The sequence below is a fragment of the Schistocerca cancellata genome, chromosome 2 (assembly GCF_023864275.1).
Source record: "Schistocerca cancellata isolate TAMUIC-IGC-003103 chromosome 2, iqSchCanc2.1, whole genome shotgun sequence".
Classification (NCBI taxonomy): domain Eukaryota; kingdom Metazoa; phylum Arthropoda; class Insecta; order Orthoptera; family Acrididae; genus Schistocerca; species Schistocerca cancellata.
This window is the reverse complement of record NC_064627.1, coordinates 331,024,868-331,047,287: the sequence shown is the minus strand read 5'-3', so window position 1 is coordinate 331,047,287 and position 22,420 is coordinate 331,024,868. Positions and strand designations below refer to the sequence as shown.

Sequence of the window (22,420 nt, the reverse complement as noted above, 5' to 3'; positions counted from 1 at the left end):
GGTTTGCCATAGCTCAACACAGTAAATTTTAGCCGGACTTGCCGAGTGTTCAGCACCAACCAAACAGCATGCACTGCTTAGGAATGCTACTTACATTATCTCAACTGTCTATCTTTGAGACAGGCTTTGACAAATGGCAGAAAGGAAGGTAGATTAGGTTTTAATATCCTTATTCTGGCAGTTTCTTGAAATGATTTGGAAACCACTGAAAACCTAAAGAAGGCTGGTCAGATGAGAACTTGAAACCCCCTCTTTTGAACTCATGTGCGGAATGCTACCTTCTGTGAGAACTAACTTGGTAGATAACAGAATGAGACGAAATTCTGTTTCATCATATAAAATGAAAGACATTACATCCCAAATTTAGATATTGTTTTATTTTCACTACTTACGAGTTCACAACAAAATACACAATTTTAGATCTTTAATTTTCTGAAAATTTTCTCACAATTATTGTAAAGCTATATCTGACGACCATGAAGCCTCAGTGCACAACCAATCATCAGATTCAGTAACACGTGGTGTCTTCATAAGCTGCTGTTTCTCAGTTTTTAGGCTGAATGGGAATTGAAATTACAATTTCAGAAGATTGTGATGAAATGAAGATGACACAGTACAAGGGGACAATAGACTAGAGAAGAGAGTTCATACAAATTATAAATACTTGATATGTTCTTTACATTACTAACAGTACAGTATCATTAATGAGCAACATTAGACAGCAAGATTAATTTCATCATGGAAATATATTTTGTACATTCAATAATTCCTCAGAATAAAGATAATTTTCAAAGACACAACATACATAAAACATTAGTTAATACCTTTCAATTTCAAGGGTTTTTATTGACTGCACAACTAGTGTCAGCAAACACTATGAATTGTGCTTATTAAACACATACACAGTTAATAGAGATGCTGTGCTTCTTGGAAAAATACTGATATACAATGTCTGGTTTATCTTATAATTAAAAAGTAATATTAGAATCATTTAAAATTATGTACATTTAAATATTATGTACAGTTGTTTAAATTTTACAGTAATTATGATACAAAACTGTGTGTTAAAATGATGTGTAAAAAGACGTTGGCTTTTTCCCCATCATGATGTCCTCTATGAGCCGAGTTACCTGGCATTCTTCAGGTGTTCCTTTCCCCTCAAAGAAAAATTAGTTTATTTTTGCAGATGAGGAAATGGATTCTTATTAATACAGAAGAAGGAGGAAATGGATTCTTATTAATATAGAAGAAGATATAAGAATAAAACAAGATCATTATATTAGCAATTTGCACAGAAGACTAGGAAAATAAATAAAGTAATTGATTCTACAGGAAGAGAGGTGGCTAACAGTTGTACACAAGTAAGGGACAATAACATGTAACTACTTTAACACACCTGTCATTGCTGAATCATAATTAATGGAAAAAGAGAGAATTTCTGTTAAATTTCCACAATAATGTTAAATGTCATAAGAAGAACAACATAATAGCCACAAATGCTTACATGTTTAATTAAGTTGCATTCTGTTAGTCAGGTATAATGAAGATAATTTATTATGTTTTACTCAACCACAGCTCTCAAAGCAACACCTCATAACCACTCCCACTACACCAGCAATTGCTACAAATGCATTGCCTATTACAGCTGTAACAACTAACACGATCATCAGCACAAGCTAAGTCGTGTACTCATAGAATATCTAGTGTTGTACCACAAAGATTTAGTTCTTAAAAGTTTTCCAGTTTATGTATAATGTATGTCACTAAGAGTGTTTGTTGACAATACAAAGAGTCACTAGCATCTCACACACAAATTATAATGCTATAAAATGCCCTGAAAATATTTATTGTCATGTAAAAGAACCATAAATTAATACTGTAGCAGTTACTTCACTGTGATGACAACTGTGGACTATTTTCACATCCTATTTTTCTTTGGTGCTGTTAATCAAAACAGAAAAAAAGGTTCTGAAATGAAGACTACGAAATACACTGAAAGTTATAAGAGTGAAACTACTTATCTAAAAGCTGATGTAAGCAGAGTTATAAAAGGATTTACATTACACTATCAGTTAGGTCACATTACAAAAATGGCAGAAAGAATATTTAGAAGCCTATAACCGATCTGTCTGTAATGCAACAATATAGTTCAGGGAGAAATGCATAGGACATTTAATCACAATACAAAGAAAGAAAGCACTGTTATTATTCAGATCTGTCATTTACTTTCTTTGTATCTTTAGCATACCCCAGACAATGTGTTTGAATTTAAAACTGAATAATGACCCCAGATATAAATAATCTGCAAAATAAGTTCCTTAAATTTAATCACTGCATCAGCTAGACAGTTTGAAATTGTTGCTGGTTTAACAAAAAAATACACACACGCAATGAAAAAGACATTTCCTTACAACATTTAAACTCTCCAGTTTTGTTCTTACAATGAAAAGTACAAATACACTGCAGAAATAAACGTATCACTATTCCAGATTCCAACTATTACTCCAAGATTCCAACTATTACTCCAAGTGTCCAGCTTGTTGTTCATTTTTCTAATTACTCCACAGACACTGTACTGGCTGTAAACAGCACTGCACACAAACTATCATGCCTCGTTCACTGCTTCAGTGCTCTTCAGCGTATAAATTTTTTTTAATGAAACAGGAAAAGTTAATACAGCAAACAATTTGAACAGTTTTTTTTTCTTTTTTTTTTCAACTATAAGGTGTAATACCACTACCATTTATCTGAGAACTTTGTTACACCTGAAAAAAAATATTTTGAATTATTATTTATGTGTGATCATAATTAATCACAGATCTTCAGTAACATTCAACAACTCTTCTCATTTTTTGCTAATGCTTCTAACAATCCAAAAGTCTGAAAACAGCAATAAAGAGATAACCAAGAAATGTGTCAACCAGAATGCTTCGTTCAAGATAACAACACACTGTTACAAGAAAAGTCAACCTTAGAACTTACACTAGTCTATACATTCACAGCAGAACAGATGAAAAAGTTGCAAACATACAAATGAATTTTCCCTATATAAGTTACTAGGTTTTGAACAGTTTCTTGTATTTATCACTTACATAATAAATTTGTTAAAAAGGGTTTAAGGTGGTTTCCAAATCTTATATGATATTACAAATATATTAGCTGACTTATCTTGTGTTACCTTGCAAATTTTCATGTGGTCAGTGACACATACGATTAGAATGAACACTGTATTCCTAGTTATCAATGAAGACCATTCACATTTAAGGAAAACTATAATAAACCAAATCTTAAACAATCCACAATATTTGAAGATTAAATGGTAATTAATTATCTTCTAGTCATTATGCCCTACAAATCTGAACAAATGCAAGTTGGAAATTGATTGAAATGTCTGCAAATATTAGTTTACCCATAAAATAACAGAATGTCATCTCGTACAATACTCCCTCTTCTTCAATTATTCTATATTTAATGGTGCTAAAGGAAACTGGCATTATCCACACACAAATTATTTGTTGCTATGTGTGAACTGTGTACAGTTTAACATCTAAAATTTAATTTTTTCCAGAAAACTCTCTAAAAACATTTTCACACCAGTACAACTGTGTATTAAAAATAACTAATACTGTGTAGTTCCATTAGTTTCTCCTGACTTTTCCACACTATGCTTAACACTTTATGAAGCTTACCGTAACAAACTTCATGGTCTACAAATACCTAACTACTAGTGTTATTCAGCTTTTAAATTTATTTATTCAACAGTGATAAATTTCCTTTATTAAGCTAATTTAGCTTCATAACTTGTACCCCTGAATGACTGCTTCTACGATCCTTACCAGAACAAAATAGTTCAGAGCACAAGAAACAAAGTAATAAATATAAAAAAGTTACAGTAACTGAAATACATATTTACTGCTATCAACAAAAGGAATTCCAGTTTCTCTGTCCATTAAGATGGCAAAGTTCACTACATTTTTTGGCTGGTGCACGACATCACGAATAACACACGAGGAAAAAATTAGTTTTAATAGATATCAAAACAATTTTTTTAAAATTGTGTATCAGATTATTGCTTGGAACTTGAATATACTCCACCAGAAAACAATAAGAGAGAAGTAAAACCAACACACGTAAAAGAACTGAGAAATCAAATTTCAGTTTCACTATAATATAGGAGCTTTAACCAACTAACAAATTTAGGTGGCCTAAAAACAGAAATAATAATTGCTATCCGCATAACTTCTCAAGTGTAGATGCCCCAGGGAGTTCATCAGGTTATCTTCCTTACACACACTTAATACAAGTTAAATAACAGTTTCATGAGCAGTTAGATTGGTTTATTATAGTGTTATTAGTTATCAAAGTTGACAAGCTTTTCTTTGTTTCCATTCTCTTCTCAACACCATAAAAGTTAAATAATGTGATACTGATACATCAACAATGTGTTGTTTTGAACGAAATTTGTTATAACAGTAGTTTTAATGTTCATTTTGTTGTGCTGCAACTTTTAGTTCTCATAATGTTTCACCACTTTGTAGATATATTAATATAAGCAGAAATGCATTGTACAAATGCATACTGGTTTGTACAAAAAAAAAATCATCTCATGTTTTTTCAGATACATAAATTTTAAACTTTACAATATTTCCAATTGCACACACAAGAGTAGCTTCAGAGGAAATTAGTTAGATTAACTCAAATCACAAAACACTAACAGTATCACATATTGACGAATTTGTGAGATTTTAACCATTAAAAATAGGTTATCCTCAGTACACTAACTAATCAAGTAACATCAATCATGTTAACAACAAAACTCAAATGCATGAACATTTATTGAGAGTTCCAACAGAAATGATTGTTTTTGATACAAAGTTCGAAGCATTTACATGACAAACAAGGGGAAACAACAAAATAAATAACAAAGGGAAGTGATACTTTTATAATAATTATGCAAGTAATGAAATCACTTTCAAAAAGTTTGTGTGACAACACAGACACTTCACAAGTTAGAAAAAAGCATCTCTTGCAAGCATACAAGGGAGTGATGATAAAAATAACAACAGCGTTAACACAGAGACAGACAAATGTACATGGGCAAATGACAGCTTATTTGTGTTCATGAACATGAATACCTAAGTCTAAAGGAACAAATGCACATACAGCTTGTCTTGAACATGAGTAACAAAAATTCACAAAGTATTCAAAATATAAACAATTATTTCTTAGTATAGGAGTATACCTCAGGGATGAAACACATTCATTGCTTCTAGCAATAAAAACATTCAGAATGAATTATTGGTTCTTTTAAAAAATGATGAGCAACTTACATATACTTACAGAAATTAACAGTGGCATAAAATGTGTTATTTTCAGTGAAAAATGTTGTCATACTTGTCAGCACAATAAAAACATTCTTGTTCCAGAACGGATGACTCCTACTTGCACACTAAAAACTTGAATCAATACGGAAAAATGTAAGCTTTACATGAAGAGATAGTTAGTGCTGTTTGAGGGTCATTATACATTTTATGTTGAGCAGAAGTATGACTGCAAATAGAAGACCTGGGAAACAAATAATCGAAACAGACAGTGTAGAAATAACTAAGGGAAAAAATAAAGATACATCAAAGGAAAACTCAGAACAGAAAACTGATTTATGCTTATACTACTCTCTTGAGATTTGTACAAAAAGCTGCTTGCTTATTTCAACATTAAAATTCCAAACAGTCTGAATATATTTTTTCACAGAAACAAAAGTTAAAAATCAGTCAATTCAGATTAAATACAATTTACATATCATTATGAAAAATAAAAACTATTACCTTAAAATATACATCTGCAGAATAATTATTTTTCAAATATGAAAATGACTACCTGTACATTCCAAATGATACCAGTCACACATCTTTCTTAAAGACACTATACTGACATTTTTTGAACAAGATGAGGATAAAACATGTTAAAACAGCCCTGTGGCTCTTCAGATCATTGTGGATGTTCCACTCACAATGTTACTATTAAGTGGCTGTGAATACTGCATGGGTAATTGCATTCTGTTAACTTTTGGTTTCCCTGATGGATTGAAATTCGGCCGTCCTCGTTTCCAGTATGGAGCTGATCTTGGCTTACCTTTGCCATTCACTAGTCTATCCTTGTGCTTCCTAGAGCTTAGGTGCTGTGGAAGAAAAGTGTCATATAAATTGATGAAAGAGAGACTTTAATTTTACAACTAATGTATTTAGAAGTGAGCATATAAAGGTAGAAAGAATGTAATTAGTACCTGCAACAATGAGCATTATTTTTATGACATACAATCTTAGAAGACTGATTGTCATCCCAAATCATAATACCTATTGGTGCAAATCAGCACAGCTCTCTAGACACGATTGTAATGATGATGGTATTTTGACAGTTTTCTTGGGTCTTTCAATAGGATGTTTAATGTGTGTTTGTATTGCCCAAAAACTGGTTGTACAAAGTTTCTTGTGTTCTTGTGGATATGGAAGGGTGTGGAATGAGAAAGAGGGAGGGTGACACTGGGTCCTGGAATATATCCTTTTCTTTTTTGATTCGCAATAAATATAATGTGCCCATTTGACAGATGGTTCACCATCAACAGCGTCAGTGTGATACTGTCAAAAACACTGTAGTTTAATCCAGAACATCAGTCCACAGTCTGGTGGTCAGAAAATGTATGCCATCACTTTGTTTATAAGCCAAACCTTTGCGATGAAAATCTATTCCAACATCATGATGTAAAAAGGGCAACCTTTAGATATGCGTTAGAACCATCAGCTATACGGTGTAGTGATCTACACCTCCAACAATGTGGGTGGTGCACATCTCACATAAAATCTTACCACTGAATAATTGTTAATTAAAAAAGTCAGTCCATGTTTCTTAAAGGAGCTGCTTTATGGACACCATTACAGATGACCGAATTTTGGTGCACCTCGAGGTAGATTAATGTCTGATGAGACTGAAAGACGTAAGTCATCCTTAGAAGTCCTTGGGAGAAAAATGATATAGACTTTTTCCTCTTATCTTCCCAGAGCTAATTCATTTGTGGGCTGATGGCCTGCCTCTATTAATTAGACATCACTTTCCTAGTGTGACATTTTTGTTGCAGGGTAAGAAATTTTACAGTATTGATCAGTAGCCTAAAATTTTCTGTCTTATAAGGTGTCTTCTGTGATGTCAAGTCCTCTCAAATCTCTCCTTAACTCTTCCAGCCATCCAATGGAGGTTTTTAAAATTTCGAAATGGAATTTAAAATTTTCTTGGTTAGTCTATTGTCAGTCTTTCTGTGAATATGATCATAAAACTTTACTCCTCCTTATTGTGTCTGTGCATGTTTCCATATTTCTGTACAAATATTCATATTTATCCTCTTTGTCTAGTTGAAATCTTTGTTGTTTTGCAGTCCTAATTTTTTTCTGGGTATTTTCCTTTATTTTTACCAGTTCTTCTCGTTAATCTCCTTTTTTCACAGAAAGGCACTCAGATTTGCTTCCCATTCAGTTACTGTTGGTAGTGTGTAACTTTTGCCTAGAACAATACTGATCTTTTATTATATCATTTTTGGGTGTAAAAGTGGGGTTTCACTGTAGTTCAATGCATTCATCATCTATACATACTGTCTTTCCATTCTAGCATTAATAGTCTTATTCAGGTCTTCCACGGTAAACTGATTTAAAACATGGTAGACTGTTCTTCTTTCTCCTTTTTGTTGCGTGTAATCTGATCACATAACTACACAAGTCCCTCTGAGAAAACTATTGAGATGTTTAACCAATCAAATCTCCCTGGCAGAAAAATTTGCATATCCTGTGGGAACATGATAGGAATGAAAGTATCAAAATGTCCATTAAAGAAGACTGAGAATTCAGTGCACACCAAAATCTTAATTACAAAGATAAAAACCCAACAAGCAAATTTTGCCTGGCAGACAGAACTTGATAAAATGGATGAAGTACAGGCTTTCATTACTTAAAAAAGATCCTTGATAATTGTCATAACTGATAAAACATTGTAAGAAAGACTGCTGCACTCATGTCAACTGTGCATTTTCTTTAAACCGTGGCCAAAAGATGGAATACAGCTCTAATCATGCTACTTAATATGTATATCACAGTTCTCACATTGTATGAATGAGTGAAATGAAAAAAATCTTTTTCCTTTAATTCAGTAAAAGCAAACGGCAACCAATTCTGTTCCGTAACGAGGTTTCCTTTTAAAATAAAGTCCTTGATATCTGAATATACTGCACTACTACTTTTTCAGAAGCATTTAACATCCCAAACATCATGTCACTGTAGAGGTGTATAATTTGGTTAATTCCCTTCTTACACTGAGTAAAATAGCTTTAAAATTAGATTATGCATGCACTTTTTTAATGAAAACTAAGGAAAACAAGTCCAAATGGTATGTTTGGATCTGAACCATGCTCTTCCCAAATCCAAGACAAGTGTCTTAACAACTGCACTTCTTCATTCAGTCAAAGATTTGTGACTGACTCCTTTGATCATATTTTTCCAACCTATAAAAACACAACTATTTGAAGTAACTCATATTATGTCATTAAGAAGCAGAATGAAAACACTGTAATCTATGACTAAGTTCACATAACATTGTGGCCATTTCAGCACAAGATATCTTTTGCATTTAATTTATTCATACAAGATCTTAAAAGGAGACCATCCAGCAATTGGATTTTTGTAATTTTTAAGGTTCCATATCAGTAAAATAAGAAAACTTACAGGATTACTTTATTGTCCGTCTTTTATCTGTCCATCTGACTTTTAAGAACCCTTTTTCTCAGGTATGGATGGAGTTATTAAGTTGAAATTGATGTTGTGTACTAAGGTATACAGCCCCTGATGATGTGAAAAATTTAAGCTCCTGAGTCAAAAAGATATGGCTACTACGTCACATACTTCTATACTCGCAAACTCACTTATTGAAACCTAGAGGGGTACCTACCGTTGACTAGAATCATAAAATTTGGCAAGAAGCCAGGTTTCAAAGTACAAGCAAAGGAGAAACTTGTTAATTTTTAATTAATCACAAAATAAATTTACACTTTGTTGTCTGTCTCATAAGAGCCCTTCTACTCGGAGAAGGGTACAGGTAGCAAGTTGAAATTTATGTCAATTACTAAGGTCTATGGTCCCTTGGTGGTGTAAAACATGTAAGCTTCTAAGTCAATGCAATTGAAAGATACAGCCATATAAATTGATGGGAAAAATCTTAACACTAAGAAAGAGTTGTGTGAAAAGTTGGTAGGTGTGTTTCTACATCTGAAAGACGATGTCTATTCAAATTTTCCACCAGTTGCATAAGAGTAGCGGTACTAGCACCATTATGAGCATGCCAATGAGGTTTGCTTTAAATTCATGCTGTAACAGCCTTGAGCATAAGTCACTTCTGAGATTGGACTGGTGAGTTATGTTGGCCATGAATGCCTTTCAGGTGACACAGACACCATTATCAACACCTCACCGTTTGAATGGGATCTTGTAATACGGCTACAATGAGCTGGACATTCCCTCTGTGATATTTGAGAAAGACTTGGCAGGAATGTAGCCACTTAGATGATTGCTGGCAGCGATGGTTACGAGAATATACAGTTGCAAGAAGACTGGGCTCCAGATAGTTACATGGCTCTACTGAGACGGAAGGTCATTGTGTTAAGCGTATGGCTCTGGCACATCATACTGCATCTACAGCAGTAATTTGAGCAGCGGGTGGCAACACAGTGACACAATGAACTATTACAAATCAGTTCAGAAAGCCTATGTAAATGTGAAATCTATCAAATACTTTCTAATTATTGTCAATTAAGTAGTATATCTAATCATAGTTTTTATAAATCTGCATGTCTCCTTCTTTGTTCTTAATTATCTATATTTTATAAAACATTACATACTAAATACATTTTACTATTAGTTGATGGCAGTTGCCTTTGATTATTGCCTTTATGAAGAGTTAAAGATCGTTGACCGATTTAGAAGCTGCATCTTGTGAAATCATCTCGACAGGTGCTAACAGCTTTTTCACCACAGTCAATCACAGTTAGCAGACAACAGTGTGTTCAGCGTGTCCACATATTTGTAAACAAAAGTGCTCCAATTAGTACAGCCTTGTGACACGTATTTTTACCTTAAGTAAAAAACTTCATTAAGTATCTATACAACTGATTGAAGCATCTGATAGAACAAGGATGCGAAATCAACGCTAGAGAAGACTTCATAAAAATCCATTTAACTACTCATCCCCTGCTGTCCTCTCCAGGCTTTGGTGAAACGATCAGGTATGTGTGATTTGCTTCAAAACTTGGTGCTGAAAGAGATATCTTCATGAACATGAATAAGTCTGCTTTTCAATTGATGGATTGGAGGGCCAGTGGAGGGGGGATAAGGGTGTGGTTTCAGCAGCATTAAGTGTGAGCATAAAAATGCAACATTTGTACGGTGTGCTCGATGCCATGAAAACTATTGTTTTCACAATGTTTATCACTCTGACACATGTTAGACCACAACTGTGGTATAAAATAAAGGCAAAGCTAAATATCGAGTATTTTATTTTTCATTTTTGCTTTCAGAATTTAATTTTTGATGTTTCCTTACTTTAAAAAACTTTATTAACAATGTTTTATTAAATGCCAATAATTAAGAATTTGTATTTACAATAAAAACTGGAATTTTGCAAGCTATAAATAATTTGAAACAAAAAGATGTGCATTTTCCATAAAAAATTATGAACAGATGTGTTAATTGGCATATATTTGATAAATTTTATATTTTAATGATTTAAATTATGCAGATATTTGAACTGAAAGGGAGGAGGATGACAATTAGTGAGATTCAAACCAGTAAACTGTCAATTACCTGATTACCATTCTCTAAAGCTACAAAATGAGTCATGAGACTCATGGATAAAACATTTAGTGAATTAATGTTTTTCGGAAAACTTCAAAATTCATTTTCTCAAGTCTTTTTGAGAGTTGCATCAAATTACTTGGCTAATTGCTATTTGAGTTCTGAAGTTCAAGTACTATAAATACAGGGACATTCAATAAGTACCGCAACATATTTTTTCTTTTTCTGAAAGGGGGTTGGTTTTATTCAGTATTGCAATAAATCATATTATTCCCCAATCTTTTGGCTAAACAACCCCATTTTTCAACAAAATCTCTGTTCATTGTGACAGCCTTATGCCACCTTATTGGATGGACTTGTATCCCCGTCCCCGCATGGTACCACTATACTGGTTGATATCGGAGCTAAGATCTTGCTGCATCAATAACTTCCTCACTATCCACATATTGTTTCCCGTGGAATGCAACCTTCATCAGACCAAACAGATGGAAGTCTAAAGATGTGAGATCTGGGCTGTACAGTAGACGAGGAAGGGCAGTCCACTGAAGTTCTGTGAGCTGCTTTTGGGTGCGCAGGCTTTTAATAGGCCTTGCATTGTCATGGAGAAGGAGAAGTTCATTTTATTGTGATCCATCAATTACCTCAAATGAGAGTGTTCGCATGTTACAACATTGCAAGAGTCACAGGTAAGTGGGGCTGGCCAGCGCACAGGAGTTCGGTTAGGTTTGCGTGACCTTGTTGAGATGATTACAGATGCCTCAATGAACAACTCACCACACTGCTGTTCACTGCCAGGTCTCCACAGACATTCTGCAAGTGCCTTTGAGTATCTGTGATGCTCTGGTTTTGTGCCAAAAGAAACTCAATGATACCTCTCTGCTTAGAGAGCACCTCTGCTGCAGACACCAAGCACTGCCATCTGTTTGAACTTCTTGAAGCTAAAGAAGCTAAAGCAAAATATTTGATGACGTCCCACAACAAATTCCACATTTTTTTAACTGAGAAGGTGTTGCATTACTTACTGGTAAGAAGAAGAAGAAGAAGAAGATTAGTGGTTATTCTTTAGCAAAATTCTGATGATCTACATATTGCTTGTGACTGTTAGAATGTCTAATCAAAAAGTGTGTGAGATAATCAAGTCACCATCTCTGGTTTCATCATCGACAAAACAATGTTATCAAAGCCACAGAAGTAAAGTTTACAGTATTATTTTCTATTAGCCCTATTCCAAATCTCTTTGGCCTATCATACTCCACTCCTGCTCAAAGTGTTTGTATTCTTCACAGGCTTGTCCAACTTTCATTTAACTATTTCTCTGGAAATTTTTTGTAGACAACATTTCAAATTATTTTTAATGTTATTTTCTTTGGTTTCACTTCTTATCACTACATCCAAGTGAAAAGTTGCTTAAATATAAATATGAAAAATTTATCTGCAAGTTTAAACATAATGGAAATTCCTGGATGGAACAATATGTACAATAAATCACTCACCTATAGCGGATCAGTCGAGTACAGAAACACACAAACCAAACAGCTTCAGAGTAGCTTTTGAGCACTAGCTCTTTTTCTAGTTAAAGAACACACATTCACACAGATAACTACACAGACATCTGAACTTGCACTCCCATGGCCATTGCAACAATGATTATTGAAAGCAGGTACCTAAGCTCTTGCAGGTGGAGATGGAGTAGGGAAGAATACGAGAAAAAAAAAAAAAAAAAAAAAAAAAAAAAAAAAATACAGGGTCATTTTATATTCGCAGATTAAACTATTGCCTCTGAGTTCAACATTTTTACATTGTTTAATGGATGATTATAGGGGCCATCTTACATTATTTACAGATGAAGCTTTGTCCACTGAGGTCTGGTACAAAGTTTATTTTGAAGAATTCTGAAGGGTAGAGCTTAGCAAACAATACTTGTGTTTGAATAGGCTTGACATTTCCCAATACACTGAAGCGCTCAGTACAGTACTGATCTTCCTTGAACAATCACATGACCTATGATTTGTGGCACTAGTGCATGAGATAGTCACAAAACTGTGAACTAGACACTAAAACAAGCCAATGATCTGCTTAAAAATTGACAATTTCGTGAAACACATGATGAAATAGCACTAAATTCTATCATCTTACAAACTCTTGTTGTATGTGAACAACTTTGTAATAAAAGTTCTCGTACATATATGGATACTGTGTACAAACATTAATGCTGCTTTTTAAGTAAAAGTAACATTCAAAAGCAGAGATGTTGTCCTTCAAAAAACATTACTTGATTACAAACCCAGATCAACATTTTACTTGATTATGTGAGACTGTAATGATTTACTAAGTGGTTTGCAAATGAGAAATTTGGTCACTGTTCATGTATTGGAACAGAAGGTAAAAATGATACCAGCTTTTAACCAGCTTTTGAACATAATGGTGACATTAAGATGAAACATGAGAGAAAATTAATACAGAATGAAATGTCTTAACAAACAAAATAAATCATATTAAACTGACTCTAACTGCTGTCACGAGAATAAATTACAGCATCAAGACCCGTTGTGATGTTAGTACCAACAGATGTCACCAGATCATGAGATGAGCGAATGTTTGAGAATTGGACTGAATTGTGATTGCTACCTTATAATTACATAATGGTTGCTCTTGTTACATATGACCTGCACACTAGAAGATATTGCCATCTGTGTTTCACTGTTGCTCAAGCACGGTGCTATGGAATAGTTACAGGGGAAACTAGCACCAACTAGGCTGAGAAGTGAGAACTACGACAAGTGTGGGGAGGAAGGGAGGGAGGGTGTTGTGCAGGTAGCAAATTTCTCCATGCTATCAACCATGGGAATCTACATTGTACACTTTGGCTTTTTGTGAACATCTATCACATTTAAACTGCAGTTTGCCTGAATTCAATCATACTCAGAATTGAACTGGCATTAAAATTTGATACATACGCAAAAATATCACACATTTCTACAGGAAATGGTAAAACTCTAGAGTGAAGCTAGCTGCGTAGTTAGTGTTTCATGCAGCAATGTTATCGGCACTCATTGTGAGGTATGATGGGAACTATAAGGTGTGTGTCAGCTGTTAGTTCTACAAAACCATTAAGAGAGCAGCAGGGAGACAATGTAGTTGGAACCAAGAGACATTGTGACATTCTCACATCAGTACAGAAGCGAAATCTGCTGTTTATTACAAAAAAAGGAAGAAAGAGGCAGTGTTTTCAGGTCCCATCATAACCCCAAATTTAGAAATTACAACATATTCGGAAGAAACAGCCAAACATTAGTGGCAATGAAGAAATAAGTTTCACAGCTGTCCTGTTAGGATGATGATGACTTAAAATAGTGATACCACAGACGACGAGCTAACTAGAAATGAACGAGTTTAAATAATTTATATTTGTTTATTTCTTCTTGCATTATCAAAATATAGACACTCAATAAATGGCAAAGTTTAGAATACGTGTAACGTAAACTTTTTAGGCAGATAACTAAAGTTCATAAAATTTTGTAATTTTGATTAGTCAGAATATGTTAAAAAATATATTTTTCCCGAGGAGCCTCTTAAAATAGGGGCAGTCATCTTATATTCAGGATCGTCTTATACTCAGGTAAATATGGTAGAAAACTGAACAGTAATTGCAGGATAGCTAATATATGACATGGCTACTTTCACACATGGCTCTGGCCTCTTATTGGGTAGCAAAAGCCTTGGATGGGCAGCAGAAAACTTAGTTTGGAGGATATGGGTAGGATTTTGTGTAGGATATCCCTCATTCAGGGCACAACAAAAGGTAGTCAAAGCTCTGGTGAAGAATATGGTTGGGATTTTCTAGGCCAGGATGATAATGAGTGATCAGAGGAGTGCTGGTCAGTAGATGGTTAACAGGTTTACCGGTGTCAGAAGAGAAGATGGCATGGGAGATTTATTTATTGATGGATAGGATATTGTGTGTCAGTAAAGGGTCTGGTAAGGTTATTGGTATACTTCAACAGCTTCTGCTTTCAACTAGATGCACCATCCACAGATAGTGAGGCTGTAAAGAAGAGACTTTTTGACATGGAGTGAGTGACAGCTGTTAAAGTGGAGGTACTGCTGGTGGCTGGTGCATTTGTTATGGAAAGACATATTTATGGAGCCATCAGAGAGGAAGACTGACATTTAGAAGGTGGTTCAATGAGTTGAAAAGGACCAAATGAAGCTAATGAAGCTGATTTCGGAATACATGCTGAGGTTATGGAGGAAAGAGCAAAGGTTGTCCCTGCTGTGGGACTAAACCACGAAAATGTCAATGTATCAGAACTAGATGAGAGGTTTTAGGTGTTGACTGGATAGGAAGGATTCCTGTTGATGGCCCATAAATAAGTTGGCATAGGATGGTACCATGTGAGTATGCATGCCAGTACCACAAATTTGTCTGTAGATTTGGCATTGCAAAGTGAAATAAATGTGGGTCTCACAATGTGGCTAGCTAGGACGATCAGGAAAAAGGGTGCGGGTTTAGTTTGAGGCGGAAACTGGGAAAGGTAGTGTCCCATGGTCACAAGATGTGGGGGATGTTGGTGTAGTATGGGAGATGTTGGTGTACACTGATGTCGCATCCACAGTGACCAACAAGTGTCTGGTAATAACGTGACAGGAACTGTGGAGAGGTGGTGACGAAAGATTCCAATGTCTCGAATGTAGTATGGAAGGTTATGGACAACAGTTTGGGTTGCTCAACAAAGGACCATTATATGTAGCACCAATGGAATGACCAGCAGGGAGGTGTGACGGGTTGGGCTGCTGGAGTTTGGGGAACAGGTAAGAGGTAGGTGGGGAATGGGGTGGGGGGGGGGGGGGGTTGTAGGTGTGTGGGAGCAGATGGATTCATGCTGTGCCAACATATTTACAGGCCATCTGGAGAAATCCATTCAACATCTAAAATCTCTTGCCTGGTTCAAGTTCACTGATGACACTTTCACGATCTGGACTCATGGAAAGGGCAACCTTTGCTCTTTCCTCCATAACTTAATACCTATCACCAAATCTACTTTACCTGGTTCTTCTGGACTTGTCGATACACCTTCCTAGATGTTGATCATCAACTCGTAGATGTCTCCATAAGCACATCTGTCATGTCAATTGCACCAACCACCAACATTACCTACACTTTGACAGCTGTTACCCTTTCTATGTCAAAACATCTCTTCCTTACAGCCTCACCATATGTGGACGCTGCACCTATGGTGGGAAGCAGAGCCGTCAAAATATACTGATAATGTTACCAGAGCCCTTACTGACAGACAATATCCCACCTAGCTCATCCCTAACAAATCTCCCATGTCATCTTCTCCTCTGACACTAGTAAACATGTTAACCAGCCACTGAAACAGCACTCCTCTGATCATTTGGTATCACCCTGGCCTTGAAAAACTTAACCACATCCTCCACCAGTGTTTCAACCACTTCTTGTTGTACCCTGAGATGAGGGACATTCTACATAAAGTCTTACCCAAATCCAGAAAGTAGTATTCCATAACTCTCCCAACTTACGTAATATCCTACACCGCATGGGTCATTCCCTTGCTGTCAGCCAAATTGCAACACACAACCCATACATTCACCCACCACCTCCTACAACAGTCCAGTCACAAGCATTTCCTACCCAATAAAAGGCAGGGTCACATGTGAAAGTAGTCATGCTCAGTTACTGTACAGCATTCTATGTAGGCATGACAAGTAACCAACTGTATATTCACATTAATGGCCCCCACCACACTGTCACAAACTGCAAACTTGACATCTAGTTGCTAGGCACGCTGCACACCATATAAAAAATGTCTTCAACAACTGCTTCACTAGGGGGGCCATTTTGTTACTCACTTCAAGCCCATGTCTCTCTGAACTATGCAGATGAGAATTGTCTATTCAACATATACTGCATGCTCACAATCCCCCTGACCCAAAACTCTGCTAACCTGTTCCCATTGCTTCACTCACTTTTAACCTTCTTTCTCTGCGCCTCTCGAACCCCTACACCTCAGCAACTGCTTTCAATAATCCAGTATCAATAACCAGTCTTGCTTTGGCCATGAGAGTGTACTTTTGAGTGTATGGGTGGTTGTGTATGTGAATGTGTGCATTTTAGCAAGAAAAAGTGCTACAGCTCAAAAGCTGATGTGAATGTTGTTTTCTGTTACAAGCATATTTCTGTACTTCGACACTGATCTGCTATAGAGCACTCCTTAACTGCAACTGTTATCTTAAGAGAAACATATTTCTATAGGTTACAAATGCCACTGAATTAGTCTTACATATGTTAATTATACAAAAAAGAAAATTCCCTTGAGAAAAACTATAAAATTACAAGGAGATAGAATGGTAGGCCAGTACTGACAACAGACACACATGCAGCACAAAAAATTGTCCTACCTTTTTGAACTATTAGTTCCTTCCTCATCGCAGGATAGAATTGTTTTGTACTTTACCACATATCAATCAGCAGTACAGTAATTTTGCTCCCTGAAGGTTAGTAATGTCTTGTAATTTTATAGTTCTCACTTCTGTTTGGAATTCTACCTCCCCCCCCCCCCCCCCCCCCCCCACACACACACACTTTTTTCCTTACTAATACGATACACACCTGCTCCAGCTGTATCTCGGAGTTCAAGGAGACACTACAAGTATCGCAGTAATATTTGTTCACCTTCGACCGTGTTCCATCTGGAAGTTTATGCACGCCGGGAGGAATCTTGAACTCCACATTTCGTACTGCACCTGTCAGCACCAATGATATCAATACTATCTATCTATCACATCAGGAGGTGGCTGCATAGAACAGCACTGATGGGATAATAAATCAGATTGATAGGCATAGGTACTGAATGAGTTAAAGAAAAGAAGAGAAAAAAATTGGAAGCTAAATTACTAAACCATTTACACTGAAACTACAGACAGAACAGCATTTTCCAAGAAAGACACACAACATATAAACATGGCATGACTAATATCTGCAAGAAATTTACCCAACTATTAGTTGCTTCTAGCTGTAAATTGCAGTTATGAAATTGACACAGATTTTAAATAGCAAACCATAACAAAAAGAATAAAAAATGTTATTTCTTCAAAACTGAAAATCTGTTGTGATTAAATATCCAAAAAAGTTAATTGAGAAAGAATTTGGTTTACTCTAAAAATTTATTTTTACATATGACGATATGCAAATGATGCTCTGCAAAGTGAAAATTCTGCTGCAAGTAACTCTGCTGAAATGGGCTGGTTGCTGGTATTCTTCTTCTTCCAGAATAAAAGGTGAACTGACACCAATCTGCCACCAGTTTAGGTGGATATAAGAAAAATTACTACAACTCTTACAAACATCTTTCGCATGAAAGTCAAATACACACTGGTTTTTAAATTATCTATAAAGGTCAAAAGCTGCTGGAGCTAAACAACTATCCCTTATTTCATAAAATGTTGGAACCATTGTCACTGTGTAGCTTTTGTGACTTTACAGAGTACATTTTTTAATTTACTGTTTAGAAGCATAAGGAAGAAGCAATTTTTTGATATTTTTTGAAAAGTTAGTGGGCATTTTGTATTTTACTATATAGCTGTGATTACCAAGAGGGATATTGTTGAAGAACCTAAAAACCTGCCTTTTTCAAGGCATACAGAAAGCAGGGCTTATGTATTACAGAAAATACAAGTGAAATAAATGTTTGCAAGCATTAACGTGGTACCTGAATAAAACTTCTGAAAAATACTATTATTTGGGTCACACAATCTAGTTAAATGGTATACTATCTTCTTTTATATATTTCAGTTTATTTTTATCTACATTATATATATTTTGAATACTCTAACACATATAATAATCAGAGTAGATGTTCCATTCTGAACCACCCTTCACTCAGGAAGATGGCCAATTTTTAGAGCACTATTTGTGAGGACGTGACCAAGTAAAGTGACATCGTCAGTTCTTTCTACCTCTTTTCATCTTCTCTTGAGTTACTTTAACAGTCTGTCCTATCACAAACATTGAATATCATCTCTTGTCTCTTTCCTTTCAGGAATCCAAAACTGATCCCCCCTCCCAAACATATTTCACCTTTTGCTGATTACAATCAGTGTAAAGAGGGGGTGTACCCTTTGAAAAATGTGGTGTTCAAATACTATGCCTGTTCAAAAAGTATCCAACCTTAATTCTTATTGTTGAACCAAACAATGGTATTGGGGCATTCATTCTCTCTGTGTCTGTAGGCATATTTAGTGTTCATGACTGATTACTTTTTCATGACTGTGGAAGCAACAAGTCTGTCTAACCGTTGGCAAGCAAATGCGTGAAGTGGTAGTTGTTGGATTTTGCATTGTGGGTACAATGACAGAGAAACTGGAATAACATTACTGCATCCAATTTTGTTTTAAGTTAGCAATTCTCAAGTTGAAAAAATCCACAAGTTTCAACAAGTGTTTGGGGACGAAGCAATGGGTACCACACAGGTAAAGACGTGGTACAACTGCTTCAAAGACGGAAACTCGTCAGTGAAGAGTTGAAGCATGTTCAGGTAAGGCATTCAACATTAGCAAATGCAGGTATTATTGATCATGTAAGGGCCCTTGTGATGCAAGAAGACAAATCATGATCAGAGAACTTGCAAATAAGGTTAAAATTAGTACTGGATCCATTTATTCCATTTTAATAGGATACCTGGAGCTCAGGAGGATCTCAGCAAAATTTGTGCCAAAGTTGCTAAATTTTAGCAGAGGCAACTTCATTTAGAGATCACATAGAAAATGCTGGAAACTGAACAGTAATCCCAACCTTCTTAACACAGTGATCACTGGTTACGAGTCTTGGGTTTACGAATGTCCAAATTTTCAGATAATATGAAATGTACAGCACTTTTTGAAATGCCTACTATCCCTCGCGCACTTTGTAATGCCGGAAATGCATATCCTCCTATTTCCATCTATTGTACTATAAATTTGTTTTCCTTATTTTTGTTACCTGAATATATAACATTTCTATGTCTTCGTATATTGTAATTGTTTTACTATTTGTATATATATATATATATATATATATATATATATATATATATATATATATATTTATGCATTTATGTCGATGTATAATTGGTTTGTTTCGTAAATATTATTTGTATTTTTACGCTGGGTCTTGCCTAGGGAAAACTGCTATCGAACGATTACATCGATAGGTCGTGTGAAGGATCAAAGTGTGTAGGATCTTTGGTAGTGTTAACTTGTCGCGTGGAGCGCGGGCTGAGCAGAGAGAGAGTCTGGCGGGAGTAGTGAGTGGAGCAGGTGTGTTGTGTGAGGCTCCCGCGAGTTGCCGCGCTTTCGGGGTTTGGCAGCATGTAATTGCGCTCGACTTGCGATGATAGTTTCTGACATGGTGTCGCGGACGGGAAGCATTAGCTGGCGCACATCAAGAGCCCGTTTCGTCTGGTGACCGTATCGAGAAGAAGGCGCGCCAACATCCAGCTTCTGCAACAGCAACGGCCGACAATGAGTGACTGTCGCCACCTCCTCGATCGACGGCTTCAAACCTTCAATCAACCAACAAGGAAGACTGGAAGCACGTAAAGTTATAGAACTGTATGGCAGACCTCAGCTTTTCAAACTGTTCAAATCACAGCAACGTAGCATGAACCTTTGTTGCTCATTGTCCCAATTGCATTACCAAGCAGGGTCCCTTCCTTTTCCAGAATGAACCCGAGTGTCGTTGAAATTCAAACACCAGCATTAAAATAATAATATAGCATTTCACTGCTTTAATTTCAAAGTTCAGTTAAAGTATTCATAGCTGGCTACAATATTTAGATTACACAAGCACGAATTAAGAGTACGAGTTTTGTTACCGTATTTTAGCTTACCTGTGACTGCAGCTCAGCTTGGTACGTACTAAATTTTACTATTGTTAATTGTTCAGAATCATTTAATTCAAGTTCAAAGTTAAATCTCTTCTTTCTAAATTGCGTAGATTCAAGTAGCTTTTGAAATGATTGTTGAGGTAGTCCAAGACTAACCGTGTTTTACTGAATTTCGATGTGCTTCAGAAAGAAAGCTCACTATTAACTTCAGTCACTAAATTAACTTTCGATTTTCCGGTTTTATTAATTCTTTTGCTAAATTAAGTCAGAGTGTAGCGAAATTTATTACTTCTGACAAACTTTCAGTTTTCACACTACACTTGTCAACCTTCAGTTGCCACGCTTCTAGTGGTGAATATATGTGTAATAATCTTTCTTTTTCAGTTACTGTAGTAATTGTCCTTAGGACTGGCGACCGTAATTTCCCCCTAATCTCAAATATCTAATTACCGCTAGTTGATTGTTAACGTAACGGCCGCACATTTACTTTCTTTATTAACTTTACCCCTATTTCAAAATTAATTTCCACCTGTTTCATTAGCATTTTTCCTTTCATTTAGATGTAACCCTTTCCTCCCTCTTTACCGAGAGATTAACTTCGGTGACGATTGCTTTTCCTAAATTTCCATTAGGTACACGCGGTTTAATTTTTCACTGTCATTAAGGTTGATAAGTGAGGGGGAGGTTACAACTTTCAGTCGACGATCATCCAGTACCGCTTTGTGGATTTTCTTCACCATTTCTGGAGTCGTCACCTCATTTGGTCGACCACTGCGATGCTCATCTTGGCAGCTCGTACAGCCTCGTTTAAAATCTATTACCCAATATTTCACTGTTGTCAACGAAGGAGCAGACTCTCGCAAAGTAGAATCGAGCTCAGCTTTAATATTGGTTGTGCTGAGGTCTCTCCAAAACAAAAAAATTGTAGCACATAGCGATGATCAATTTTTTATATTTTCACAAGTTCACTTATAAAGTTCACTGCTGATGGCTGCCAAACAAATACTAAACAATGTGGTGTCTTCAAACTTGAAACATATGCTTCATAGATTGTATACTTTCTAATCCAGAGATATTTTTCAACAACAACTGCCATATCTCGGTCAGGCCGGGTACTTATGGGACCACCCTCATATACCGTGCATAGCAAAATAGCACTTTCCAAAACAGTGCTGAGGTAGCTGTGGTGCACCATGGGCCACAGATGACAGGGGTGAATGATGGCTGCACAGATGTGTATGGGTGAACAGATGTGCAACTGCTGATCAACTGACCGCCTACATGAACCAAGGGGCTACCAACAGTGTCTCCTCAACGACCATTCAGCAAATATTGCTGTGTACATGTCTCTCCAGCATATGCCTGGTTTAAGTACCCATGCTGATTGTTGTTCGTCAGCAACAAAGTGTGGAGTTTTCATGCCAATACTGCAACTGGATGTCCAATGAGTGGCGACAGCTGGCATTTTCTGATTTATCATCTTTTATGCATTTTGGTAGTAGCAAGTGTCCAACCACACTGCTAACCACTGTTCACTAGGGCATAGACATCATCTAAGTATTTCCTCAGAGGAAATTATTTCGTTCAAGGATAACACAAAAAAATAATTCTGTAACAGTAGATTACATCAGTTTTTGTACAGTTCAGAAT

General features: G+C 36.0%; 1 protein-coding gene across 5 annotated transcripts in view; it reads right to left on the bottom strand.

Annotated features, from left to right (window-relative positions):
- Positions 1 to 362: 362 nt before the first annotated feature.
- LOC126161707 (zinc finger protein 346-like) overlaps positions 363 to 22,420 on the bottom strand; it is a 136,107-nt gene continuing 114,049 nt past the window's right edge. For all 5 annotated transcript variants that reach the window (XM_049917735.1, XM_049917734.1, XM_049917736.1 and 2 more), the window contains 2 exons: positions 17,518 to 17,651; positions 363 to 6,178 (listed from right to left, as the gene is read on the bottom strand). In XM_049917735.1, coding sequence (XP_049773692.1) covers positions 5,984 to 6,178; positions 17,518 to 17,651 — 329 coding nt within the window. In that variant the 3' untranslated portion in view covers positions 363 to 5,983. The remainder of the gene's footprint in view (positions 6,179 to 17,517; positions 17,652 to 22,420) is intronic.